Source organism: Nerophis ophidion, linkage group LG25 (genome assembly GCF_033978795.1).
Source record: "Nerophis ophidion isolate RoL-2023_Sa linkage group LG25, RoL_Noph_v1.0, whole genome shotgun sequence".
NCBI lineage: Eukaryota > Metazoa > Chordata > Actinopteri > Syngnathiformes > Syngnathidae > Nerophis > Nerophis ophidion.
Genome location: NC_084635.1, coordinates 9,633,051 through 9,647,047, shown reverse-complemented (window position 1 = coordinate 9,647,047; position 13,997 = coordinate 9,633,051). Strand labels below are relative to the sequence as shown.

At 42.3% G+C, this 13,997-nt stretch overlaps 2 protein-coding genes and 1 long non-coding RNA gene across 3 annotated transcripts in view; 2 read left to right on the top strand and 1 right to left on the bottom strand.

Annotated features, from left to right (window-relative positions):
* Window positions 1–13,997, bottom strand: part of luzp2 (leucine zipper protein 2) — a 566,503-nt gene that overhangs the window by 345,972 nt on the left and 206,534 nt on the right. The gene's annotated exons all lie outside the window — the stretch shown is intronic.
* The window catches only part of LOC133543017 (uncharacterized), a 171,763-nt gene that overhangs the window by 57,173 nt on the left and 100,593 nt on the right, over window positions 1–13,997 (top strand). The window lies entirely within an intron of this gene.
* Window positions 12,056–13,997, top strand: part of LOC133542832 (leucine-rich repeat and immunoglobulin-like domain-containing nogo receptor-interacting protein 1-B) — a 2,035-nt gene continuing 93 nt past the window's right edge. The window contains exon 1 of the mRNA XM_061887027.1: window positions 12,056–13,997. This exon is cut by the window's right edge and continues 93 nt beyond it. Coding sequence (XP_061743011.1) covers window positions 12,056–13,903 — 1,848 coding nt within the window. The 3' untranslated portion in view covers window positions 13,904–13,997.

Genomic DNA, 13,997 nt, shown 5'->3' with positions numbered 1-13,997 from the left:
ACATAATGCATCGTTACAAGGACTCATAATAAAAAAGAAAAAAAAGCTTTGAGCCCCGGAAACATTTGCTTCGAATGTGAGGTATTCAGTTGGTGTACCGCGGGTATAACGCAATGGAATTTCCAATCTCCTGTACTTATTCTGTCACCTCTTGGCAGAACCCTGTTATCTTCTATCACAACTCGATCAACACTTCAGCAGGGACTGAACATGTTGTGTTGGTAAAGACTTTGCTTATTCAGTTGCAGCCTATTTTGGCAGATGTTCAAAATGCTATGAATGTGTCACTGTCGCTCACCACCTCCCCCAGTAGCATTTCCGAGTAGTTTGCAAGAGGGTTCTAAAAATGCGGCACGTTATACAAGAATACAGTTGGGCAAAAAAGTATTTAGTCAGCCACGGATTGTGTGAGTTCTCCCACTTAAAATGATTACGGAAGTCTGTAATTTTCATCATAGGTACACTTCAACTGTGAGAGACAGAATGTGGGAAAAAAATCCACGAATTCACATTGTAGGAATTTTAAAGAATTTATTTGTAAATGATGGTGGAAAATAAGTATTTGGTCAACCATTCAAAGCTCTCACTGATGGAAGGAGGTTTTGGCTCAAAATCTCACGAAACATGGCCCCATTCATTCTTTCCTTAACACGGATCAATCCTCCTCTCCCCTTAGCAGAAAAACAGCCCCAAAGCATGATATTTCCACCCATATGCTTCACAGTAGGTATTGTGTGCTTGGGATGCAACTCAGTATTCTTCTTCCTCCAAACACGACGAGTTGAGTTTATAGCAAAAAGTTCTATTTTGGTTTCATCTGACCACGTGACATTCTCCCAATCCTCTGCTTTATCATCCATGTTGCTCTCTGGCAAACTTCAGACGGACCTGGACATGCACTGGCTTAAGTAGGGGGACACGTCTGGCACTGCAGGATTTGATTCCCTGTCGGCGCAGTGTGTTACTGATGGTAACCTTTGTTACTTTGGTCCCAGCTCTCTGCAGGTCATTCACCAGGTCCCCCCGTGTGGTCCTGGAATTTTTGCTCACCGTTCTCATGATCATTTTTACCCCACAGGGTGAGATCTTGCGTGGAGCCCCAGATCGAGGGATATTATCAGTGGTCTTGTATGTCTTCCATTTTCTGATAATTGCTCCCAGAGTTGATTTTTTCACACCAAGCTGCTTGCCTATTGTAGATTCACTTTTCCCAGTCTGGTGCAGGTCTACAATTCTTTTCCTGGTGTCCTTCGACAGCTCTTTGGTCTTCTTGGCCATAGTGGAGTTTGGAGTCTGACTGTTTGAGGCTGTGGACAGGTGTCTTTTATACAGATAACGAGTTCAAACAAGTGCCATTAATACAGGTAACGAGTGGAAGACAGAAGAGCTTCTTAAAGAAGAAGTTACAGGTCTGTGAGAGCTTCCTTGTTTGAAGTGACCAAATACTTATTTTCCACAATAACAAACAAATAAATTCTTTAAAATTCCTACAATGTGAATTCCTGGGGGGTTTTTTCACATTCTGTCTCTCACAGTTGAAGTGTACCTATGATGAAAATTACAGACCTCTGTCATCATTTTAAGTGGGAGAACTTGCACAATCGGTGGCTGACTAAATACTTTTTTGCCCAGCTGCCGTACGCTGGTCGAACGATGGAATCGTTTGAGCGGACAATGGGTTCTAATTTGCAGAATGGTATGGTATGGTGATATTGACCAGGAATCGGTTCGCTAAGTTAATTAGCTGTTCAAAAATTTCGAGGCAACAATGACGACGAAGCGGGAAGATCTGTGAAGTTACAACTTACCGTTGTTTTCAGAATGCCGTAGATGTAAAAGAACACGCACGTGAATTTGACATTTTGTCGCTATTCCAATTATTATTAAATTATGACTGCTTGAGAGTCTACTAGAGTTGTCCCGATACCAATATTTTGGTACTGGTAATGGCACCAAAATATTTTCCGATACTTTTCGGTGCTTTTCGATACTTTTCTATATAAAGGGGACCACAAAAAATTGCATTGTTAGCTTTAATTTAACGAAAAAAATCATACGGTACATTAAACATGTTTTTTTTTTTTTTATTACAAGTTTGTCCTTAAATAAAATAGTCTTTTTTCATGTCCTGGTGATCATGTTCTGTTTGGTTTTTGGATTTTGTCGGGTCCTGTTTTTTCACTCCCTGCTTTGTTTCCATGACAACCCATTAGTTTTCACCTGTCCCCATGCTACGCACCTGATTCATTTGGACACATGCACCTGTTGTCAATCACCACATCACTATTTAAGCCTGCAGTCGCCAGGCAGTCAGCCTGACGACACCCTTGTTATTCATGCTGATGATCCATGCTGCTCTTTTTCATGCTCTCTTCTCGTTTCAAGTAAGTTATCTTTATTCATGCCATAGTTTGCATGTTTTGTTTTATGTCCATAGTCCTACCTTTGTGCGAGTTTTTGTTTATACCTTTTGTTTTTGTAGTATTTTTGAGTGTTAAAATATGTCATTACCCTTACGCCTTGTCCGATCCAGTCCGATTATGTCATTTTCCATTCTATTATTTTGTCAAAACTATTAAGGACAAGCTGTAGAAAATCTAAAACCTTTTTTACTCTTAATATCTGCTTACTTTCTCGTTTAACATGTTCTATCTACACTTCTGTTAAAATGTAATAATCACTTATTTTTTCTGTTGTTTGGATACTTTACATTAGTTTTGGATGATACCACAAATTTGGGTATTAATCCGATACCAAGTTGTTACAGGATCGTACGTCATATTCAAAGTCCTCATATCCTCATATTTCCTGAGTTTATAAACATAATATGAATAAAAAAATTAAAGAAAATAAAGAACATTTTGTGATGCTAAAAAATAATGATGTAATCATAGTAGTATCGACTAAATACGCTTGTGTACTTGGTATCATTACAGTGGATGTTAGGTGTGGATCCACTCATAGCATTTGTTTACATTCAGAAAGTTCGACTACTGCAACGCACTTCCTGTCGGGATCCCCAGCAAGAACATTCAGAAGGTGCAATACATACAGAATAGTGTTGGCCCTGCGATGAGTTGGTGACTTGTCCAGGGTGTACGCCGCCTTCCACCCGATTGTAGCTGAGATAGGCTCCAGCGCCCCCCGTGGCCCCGAAGGGAATAAGCGGTAGAAAAAATGGATGGATGGTTAGTGCTACTAGGGTCCTGATGAGAGTGCGGAAATACGACCACTTCTCAAATCCCTTCACTGGCTTCCTTTTCCACTCAGGATTGAATACAAAGTCTCCCTACTAATCCACCAGTGCCTCCATGGAAATGCCGCCCTCTACCTCAAAGATCTACTCACCCCCAAATCCTCCACACGACTCCTCCGAGGACAAAGCTACGAACTATGGGAAACCGGGCTTTCTGCTCCGCAGCTCCCAGTCTGTGGAACGCTCTCCCTGACCACCTGAGGGCACCACAGACTGTGGATGCTTTTAAAAAATGGCTTAAAAAACCCTTCTTTTTAAAAAAGCCTTTTTATAAATGTATGCATACTAGTTGTAGCTATTAGGCTGTTCTAGTTTTTATTTTTTATTATTTTTTTATTATTATTATTATTATTTTGTTATATACTATATCCCTTTGAGGTTGTTTGCTCAATGTAAAGTGATTTTTACAAATAAAATCTATCATTATTATTATAATTATTATTATTATTATTATTATTATCACACAAGGGAAAGACACACCATAGGGTATGCAGAATGACAGCCAGATTCTTGTGAGCAGACGTACGTAAAGTTAACGTTATTGGTTAGTTATGGCCTAATATAGATGTGTAGAGAACACACACGGGCACGAACATGCCATTATATGGTATCAACTTCCGTACCATGAACTTACTGACATGAGATTACATCATTTTGGTCTATAAGAACTGGTTGCCTGACTCGCTGTGGCCCTAAACAAGAGTTTGTTTGTGGCCCCATTTCGGTCTTTAATATTATTCATGTAACACGCAAGGGGCTATAGGGCTGACTGCAGCCGAGTGAGCATCGTAATAATTCACCACATTGGGCTTTGACGTTTGCGGCTTGCAAAGCTGACAGGTTTTATTTCATGTCGAGACGGCATTCTTTATGTAAAAAAACAACATATTTTGAAAGCTGTTAATGGTTTGTTTCTGCTGTAGCTATAAAAATATTACATTTCGAATTATTCAATCCTACTTTGCGGAAATTAATTGACCAATTAACAGCGTTAAGCAAGGGTTTAGTAGAGCTGTGGTTCTCAACCTTTTTTCAGTGATGTGAAAATTTTTTTCATTCAAGTACCCCCTAATCAGAGCAAAGCATTTTTGGTTGAAAAAAAGAGATAAAGAAGTAAAATACAGCACTATGTCATCAGTTTCTGATTTATTAAATTGTATAACAGTGCAAAATATTGCTCATTTGTAGTGGTCTTTCTTGAATTATTTGCAAAAAAAGATTTAAAAATCGCTTAAAACTTGTTGAAAAATAAACAAGTGATTCAATTATAAATAAAGATGTCTACACATAGAAGTAATCATCAACTTAAAGAGCCCTCTTTGGGGATTGTAATAGAGATCCATCTGGATTCATGAACTTAATTCTAAACATTTCTTCACAAAAAAAATACATCTTTAACATCAATATTTATGGAACATGTCCACAAAAAAAGTAAAATTTTTGTATTTTTTTTTCCACAGTTTATGAACTTACATTCATATTTTGTTGAAGTGTTATTCAAGAAATATATGTATTAATGATTTTTGAATTGTTGCTATTTTTAGAATATTTAAAAAAAAATCTCAAGTACCCCTTGGCATACCTTCAAGTACCCCCAGGGGTACGCGTACCCCCATTTGAGAACCACTGTACTAGAGTATTTTCTGCGACCAGAAGTAGATTTGGTTATGGAAGCCTGAGTGTGTGCATAGAGAAGAAAAAACTACCGACAAACAAAGCAGTTTCAATTATAATTAAATAATTAGGTCACGTTTTATTCATGTATGTAAAGATTTTTATTTACAATAAATAAACAAGAGACTACATTGACAACTACAATCCAGTTCAGTCCAAATGCTGAATAGTAAAATATAAACAATTAGGTTGATAGTAGGGTGGGACGGTATACCGGTGTTAGTATAGCACCGTGATAATAATGAATCATATTCGGAACTATACCGCCTTTGAAAAGTACCGGTATGTATATTATGTTTATAAACTCAGGAAATATGTCCCTGGACACATGAGGACTTTGAATATGACCAATGTATGATCCTGTAACTACTTGGTATCAGATTGATATCCAAATTTGCAGTGTCATCCAAAACTAATGTAAAGTATCAAACGAAAGAAGAATAAGTGATTATTACATTTTAACAGAAGTGTATATAGAACATGTTAAAAGAGAAACCAAGCAGATATTAACAGTAAATGAACAAGTAGATCAATCATTCATTTTCTACCACTCGTCCTTAATAATGTTGACAAAATAAAAGAATGGAAATTGACACAATATTTTACTGCATATGTCAGCAGACTAAGTTAGTGTCATGTCTTGTTTGGTTATGTTCTGTTGACCTTTGGACTCTTTCACTCCCTAATTTTGATGCCATGGTTGCAAATTACGTTCACCTGTCTCTGATTAGTGTTCGGCCGCTCACCTGCTACCCGAGCACTAATCAGAGGCATTATTTAAGCCTGCCATTGCCGGTCAGTCGGTCTGGCGCATACTTGCCAACCCTCCCGGATTTTCCGGGGGACTCCCAAAATTCAGTGCCTCTCCCGAAAACCTCCCGGAAGAAATTTTCTCCCGAAATTCAGCAGAGCTGGAGGCCACGCCCCCTCAAGCTCCATGCGGCCCTGAGTGGGGACAGCCTGTTTTCACGCCCGCTCTCCCACTATATAAACAGCTTGCCTGCCCAATCACGTTACAACATCTACGGATTTGAATAAAAAACTGCACACACGAGGAGACGAAGCAGAAGAACGAGGAAGTTATAATAGAGAGATTCTATGTTGTCTGTCGCCATCTCCTGGTGAATGTCGGCTATAGCGTTATGGGGTTGCTTTTTGATTGGCCAACGATTTATGTGGTGTTGCGCACCTGACGGCAAGTGACTCTCGCCAGTACGCAAATGGCAGAACAAAGGTTACTCAAATAGTGAAAGGTAAGTGTTGTTGGTTTTATTTTAGTAACCAGCAAGCACAGTACAGTTAGTAGAACAACGGTGTTTTTATTACTGTGTATTTGATAGGTGCCGTCTGAAATTCAACTATTTCTTTTATTTATATATATAATATAGTAAATATATAGCTAGAATTCACTGAAAGTCAAGTATTTCATACATATATATATATATATATATATATATATATATATATATGAAATACTCGAGTTGGTAAATTATACTCCCCTCTTAACCACGCCCCCCGGCCCAACCACGCCTCCGCCCCACCCCCTACCACGCCCCCCACCTCCCGAAATCGGAGGTCTCAAGGTTGGCAAGTATCGTCTGGCGTCACTGTGTTCTTTTCATGTTCTGTCCATGCTAGTTTTTTCATGCCAAAGTCCATGCTGCTCTTGTCAAGCCACAGTAAATGTTGTTTGTTTTATGTTCATACTCTGTCTATGTGTTAGTTTTGTTCTTTAGCCAAGTTGTGCCTTCGCTGTGAGCGCTTTTTGTTTGTTTGCAAGCTGCGACCCCCCCATCGTGACAGTTAGGAGCCTTTGTTTGCTTGCTTACTAATAAAAGACAAGTTGTCCTCGTAGGTTCACTATTTTATTTAAAAAGTTAAAGTTAAAGTACCAATGATTGTCACACACATACTAGATGTGGCGATTTAAGGAGAAACTTGCACTAAGAAACATACAATATGTTTAATGTACCCTAATATTTTTTGTTAAAACAAAGCCAATAATGCCGATTTTTGTGGTCCACTTTATATAGAAAAGTATCAAAATCATTTTGGTTCCGGTACCAAAATATTGGTATGGGGACAACACTACTTGATAGATTTGAGGGAAGAGAGAAGTCTTTGATATAATCTATTGTAGTGAAGACAATACATTTAAAACTGCACAAAACCACAAAAATATGTTTTGTTTTAGACATAACATATAAAGGTTTGGCTACTATATCAACTTGAAAAGTACGGTCGATTTCAAAAATGATGACGGGCGTTCAAAGCCATGCTAAATGAGCAATTATCTCTTTGGGCTCCATGACGCAACCAAGATGCCGCTAAATCGAACTGAAAATAACACGAAGCACATGTTGACTCATGACAGAGCAAAGTTGAGGCCAATTGCACTCTAAACAACCTCAGAGTGTTTATATGCCTGGGGCCCTGTCTACAGGTGTTAAAAAACAGTATTGAGATAATAATAAGAGGAAAGATAAGGAGTTGTGCAGCTTTTTTATTTAAACAATATTGGATTAGACGGATTAGATAGTACTTTATTTATTCCGTCAGGAAAATTAAGATTTTCAGCACAATCCCATTCAAGATCAGACAAACATTACAGGGAGACAGAACAGGATCGCTGACGGGTCTGCCGTCTTCCAGCGCCCCTTACAAAAAAGATGAGATACAGGTGAACGGGGGGAATGGGAGAAAAAAAATAGAAGATTAAAATAAATTAAAATAAAAATCGGTCTAAGCCTGAGCCCTGGAGAGGGGGTGCAGACTGAGGCCAAGGGAAAAAACAACTCATAGCCATAGTACACATTCCTCTTACATGTGTGTAAGAGGGAAACATCAAAGAACACAGAGGACATTAAAGCAGCATATAAAACCAGACACCTCTACATACAGCTATGAATAAAAAGTAAAAGAAACATATCCACTGTGGTGGCCTCTGCGGTGTTCCACGCCATCGTCCGCTGGGGTGGAGGGAGGATGGCCAGAGACAGGAGCAGACCCAACAAAGCAACCAAGACAGCCGACTCCACTCTCGGCCAGTGTCCAGTCCGAATGGATGAGCGAGGATACATCCAAGGTGACTGAGGTGTCCGACACCTGCTCTGTGGAGGGAGCATGGCCAGAGACAGGAGCAGACCCAACAAAGCAACCACCAGGACAGCCGACTCCACTCTCGGCCAGTGTCCAGTCCGAATGGATGAGCGAGGATACATCCAAGGTGACTGAGGTGTCCGACACCTGCTCTGTGGAGGGAGCATGGCCAGAGACAGGAGCAGACACAACAAAGCAACCAAGACGGCCGACTCCACTCTCGGCCAGTGTCCAGTCCGAATGGATGAGCGAGGATACGTCCAAGGTGACTGAGGTGTCCAAACCTGCTCTGTGGAGGGAGCATGGCCAGAGACAGGAGCAGACCCAACAAAGCAACCAAGACAGCCGACTCCACTCTCGGCCAGTGTCCAGTCCGAATGGATGAGCGAGGATACGTCCAAGGTGACTGAGGTGTCCAACACCTGCTCTGTGGAGGGAGCATGGCCAGAGACAGGAGCAGACCCAACAAAGCAACCAAGACGGCCGACTCCACTCTCGGCCAGGGTCCAGTCCGAATGGATGAGCGAGGATACATCCAAGGTGACTGAGGTGTCCAACACCTGCTCTGTGGAGGGAGCATGGCCAGAGACAGGAGCAGACCCAACAAAGCAACCAAGACGGCCGACTCCACTCTCGGCCAGGGTCCAGTCCGAATGGATGAGCGAGGATACGTCCAAGGTGACTGAGGTGTCCGACACCTGCTCACCCAGCCAAGACACCACAAATTCTCTCCGTCCCAGCGCTCAGTGCTAGCTCCGCAGAGACCCAGCAGCTGGTCTCCATGGCCAAAAGGCTCCCCGGGAGGCAGATCCAGAAGTCCACAAAAAAAGCACCACAGAGGTCACGAAAGTGCCACCCCTTGTCACACAGTCCCAAAGGGTCCCGGACCAAAAGGCAAAAAAAATATAATAACACATGAAAACAAGAGGGAAACACAAAAGGATGACGCAAGAGCACAGAGCTCCTGCCGACAGGATTTAATTTTGATAGGTGCCATCTGAAATTCAACTATTTCTTTTATTTATATACATAATAAAGTAAATATATAGCTAGAATTCACTGAAAGTCAAGTATTTCATACATATATATATATATATATATATATATATATATATATATATATATATATATATATGTATGAAATACTCGAGTTGGTAAATTATACTCCCCTCTTAACCACGCCCCCCCCCGGCCCAACCACGCCTCCGCCCCACCCCCTACCACGACCAACAGCATAATATCCATCCATCCATTTACTACCGCTTATCCCCTTTTGGGGTCGCGGGGGGGCGCTGGCGCCTATCTCAGCTACAATCGAGTTGAAGGCGGCGTACACCCTGGACAAGTCGCCACCTCATCGCAGGGCCAACACAGATAGACAGACAACATTCACACTCACATTCACACACTAGGGCCAATTTAGTGTTGCCAATCAACCTATCCCCAGTTAACAACAATTTGGGTAACTTCCTTAATACTGAAGGTAGGAACTTAAGTAGATTACAGACATTAGGGCTGCGAATCTTTGGGTGTCCCACGATTCGATTCAATATCGATTACAGGGGTCCCGATTCGATTACATATATCGATTTTTTTTCGATTCAACGCAGTTCTCGATTCAAAAATGATATTTTTCCGGTTCGAAAGGATTCTGTATTCATTCAATACATAGCATGTCAGCAGGATCTACCCCAGTCTGCTGACATGCTAGCAGAGTAGTAGATTTTTGTAAAAAAAGCTTTTATAATTGTAAAGGACGATGTTTTATCAACTGATTGTATTAATGTAAATCTGTTTTAACTAATAAACGAACCAAAAATACGACTTATTTTATCTTTGTGAAAACATCGACACAGTGTGTTGTCAAGCTTATGAGATTTGATGCAAGTGTTGTTCTATTGTTCTATTTTTTTAATTGTTATAAATGTCTAATGATAATGTAAATGATGGATTTTTAATCGCTGCTATGCTGAAATTATAACTAATATTGATACTGTTGTTGATAATATTCATTTTTGTTTCGCTACTTTTGGTTTGTTCTGTGTCGTGTTTGTGTCTCCTCTCAATTGCTCATTTTATTGCAGTTCTGAGTGTTGCAGGGTAAGGTTTGGTTTTGGAATTGGATTGCATTGTTATGGTATTGCTGTGTATTGTTTTGTTGGATTGATATATGAAAAAAAAATCGATTAAAAAAAAAAAAATTAGAATCGATTTTGAATCGCACAACGTGAGAATCACGATTCGTATTCGAATCGATTTTTTTCCCCACATCCCTAACAGGCATCATTATATATATGATAATAATTATAAAAGATGCAACATGGAATATCATTTCATATTGTGAAATACACCAGAAATAGAATAAATACTGAAAAATCAAGTCGTTTTTACGTTTTAATACAACGTGTGAGCTGTGGACAGCAACATTTTGTTCCTGTTCTGACAAAACAAGATTTAACTTGTATGGGTTGATTTTAGCTATGACAATAAATGTTTTAAAAATGAGTAGGTCTCGGCCATTTTTAGTTTGTAAAAGTTGGAGACCCCTTGTATATATGAAGGACCTCACAACAAACTTGAAAAGTTTAACAGATTACTCTTCATTTACAATTGAAGTTGAAAAGTGGCTATGGAGCAATCAAAGCTGCTCACACGGTCAATAAGGTGGACACCTTGTTTGACACGTCAACTTAATGTGTATTATATTTATCAAGGACAGCTTTATTGTTGTAAATCATGGTTGTTTTTACAAATGATGACAGATGTGAACAAAAGCATGTATTATCTTTGTGTGATGATATAAATGATATGGTATGATTTTAATGTCATATTTTTATTGCATATTTGTATCCCTTTAATTTAGGTAGCCAGGGACTGCAGTTGGAAATTAGCTATTTAGCTATAATCTGGTACAGGGTTGGACTCCGCCAAGGCTGTTCTTTGTCACTGATTCTGTTCATAACTTTTATGGACAGAATTTCTAGGCGCAGCCAAGGCGTTGAGGGGTTCCGGTTTGGTGGCCGCGGGATTGGGTCTCTGCTTTTTGCAGATGATGTGGTCCTGATGGCTTCATCTGGCCGGGATCTTCAGCTCTCGCTGGATCGGTTCGCAGCCGAGTGTGAAGCGACCGGAATGAGAATCAGCACCTCCAAGTCCGAGTCCATGGTTCTCGCCCGGAAAAGGGTGGAGTGCCATCTCCGGGTTGGGGAGGAGACCCTGCCCCAAGTGGAGGAGTTCAAGTACCTAGGAGTCTTGTTCACGAGTGGGGGAAGAGTGGATCGTGAGATCGACAGGCGGATCGGTGCGGCGTCTTCAGTAATGCGAACGTTGTATCGATCCGTTGTGGTGAAGAAGGAGCTGAGCCGGAAGGCAAAGCTCTCAATTTACCGATCGATCTACATTCCCATCCTCACCTATGGTCATGAGCTTTGGGTCATGACCGAAAGGATAAGATCACGGGTACAAGCGGCCGAAATAAATTTCCTCCGCCGTGTGGCGGGGCTCTCCCTTAGAGATAGGGTGAGAAGCTCTGCCATCCGGGAGGCACTCAAAGTAAAGCCGCTGCTCCTTCACATCGAGAGGAGCCAGATGAGGTGGTTCGGGCATCTGGTCAGGATGCCACCCGAACGCCTCCCTAGGGAGGTGTTTAGGGCACGTCCAGCCGGTAGGAGGCCACGGGGAAGACCCAGGACACGTTGGGAAGACTATGTCTCCCGGCTGGGCTGGGAACGCCTCGGGATCCCCCGGGAAGAGCTAGACGAAGTGGCTGGTGAGAGGGAAGTCTGGGCTTCCCTGCTTAGGCTGCAGCCCCCGCGACCCGACCTCGGATAAGCGGAAGATGATGGATGGATGGATGGATGGATGGTACAGAACATATCTGTCTTTGGGCTTAATGTTTCTGTGCATTGTCTCTTCAAATAAAGACTAAACTAAACTATATGTAATAAAATGCATTATGTTAATAGTAATTGTGTCCATTCCATTAACGCAAACTTCGCTCCTCTCTGTCTACAGGGTAGCGGTAGGATGGTCACTGCTGAGACAGTGGGGCACAGCTACTTGGTGGCGTGCTGGCAGCCCATCCTGGTCCTGATGCTGGGCACCGTCCTCTCCGGCTCGACCACCGGATGCCCTTCCAGATGTGACTGCAATGCCCAGGAGCGCTCGGTTGTGTGCCACCGAAGACGAATGGCGACTCTTCCCGAAGGCATCCCCACAGAAACAAGGCTTCTCGATCTGAGCACCAACCGTCTAAAACTTATTGGGCCGGAGGAATTCATCAACTACCCGCAGCTGGAGGAGCTCCAACTAAACGAAAACGTTATCTCGTCCATTGAGTCCGGCGCGTTTAGCAACCTCATGAACCTACGGACTCTGGGGTTGCGCAATAACCAGCTCAAGCTCATCCAGCTGGGGGTGTTCACTGGCCTCAACAACCTTACGCAGCTGGATATCAGTGAGAACAAGATTGTCATTCTGCTCGACTACATGTTCCAGGAGCTCTACAACCTGAGGGTGCTGGAAGTGGGTGACAATGACCTCGTTTTCATCTCGCCACGATCGTTTCACGGCCTCAGCAATCTTGAAACCCTCAACATTGAGGGTTACAAGCTGTCCTCAGTGCCCACTGATGCCCTGAGCCATCTGCACAACCTGCTGTCACTCCGATTACGGTATCTGAACATCACTGCCATAAGGGATTACTCCTTCAAGCGGCTGTATCGGCTAAGAGTACTAGAAATATCACACATGCCTTCCATGGATACCATGACCCCCAAATGCTTATTTGGAATCAACTTGACCTCTTTAGCAATTACAAACTGCAATCTTACCATCATTCCCTACCAAGCCATCAGTCACCTGAGATATTTACGATTTCTAAACCTGTCTTTCAATCCCATCCGTACTGTCGAAGGAAACCAACTTCACAATCTGCAAAAGCTGCAGGCTTTTCATTTGGCCGGCGGCAGATTAATTGCCATCGAGCCTTACTCCTTCCGAGGACTAAATCATCTGCAGGTTCTCAATGTTTCTGGTAATAGGCTGAACACCGTGGAGGAGTCTGTTTTCCACTCCGTGGGTAATCTGGAGACCCTGGCTTTGCATGACAACCCTTTGGCATGCGACTGTCGCTTGCTCTGGGTTTTCCGCCGGCGTTGGAGGCTAAACTTTAATAGACAGCAGCCCATCTGTGCTTCACCTGATATCGTGCAAGGCAATGAGTTCAAAGACTTCCCAGATATCCTCCCTTCCAATTATTTTAGCTGCCAGAAATCCCAAATTGTGGATAACAAGGTTCAAGAGAGCCACGTGGACGAAGGGACTACCATCAGTTTTGGCTGCCAAGCGGAAGGTGATCCAGTCCCCGTCATCATGTGGCTTTCTCCGAAGAAAGATTACATCACCACCAAAACTATGGGCTCAAGACTTTCCGTGTCCGACGAAGGTACGTTAGAGGTTCGTTATGCCCAAATTCAAGACAACGGAACTTACCTGTGCATTGCAAGCAATCCTGCAGGCAATGACACCAAAGTCTGGCATCTTTTTGTACATAGCTACTCCCCTAATTGGCCTCATCAACCAAACAAGACGTTTGCCTTCATTTCCAACCAGCCCAGCGACGAAGGGGCGAACGTGACCCGGACCACAATTCCATTTCCGTTTGATGTTAAGACACTAATCATCGCAACCACCATGGGGTTCATTTCTTTCCTCGGAGTTGTGCTCTTCTGTCTTGTTATTCTGTTTCTGTGGAGCCGAGGAAAAGACAGCACAAAGACAACTATAGAGGTCGAGTACGTTCCGCCTAAAGAAGACGCAGAAGAGCCTAGTCCAACTGAGACTCCCATTCAATTCAATATGAAAATCATGTGAACCGTGAAAAAGAGGGCCTGCAGACCTTTTAACTCAAGTCGGTATGTGGACTATCTTTGCTTGAGTGATAGCGATGGCGCAGCAGCGAATGCAT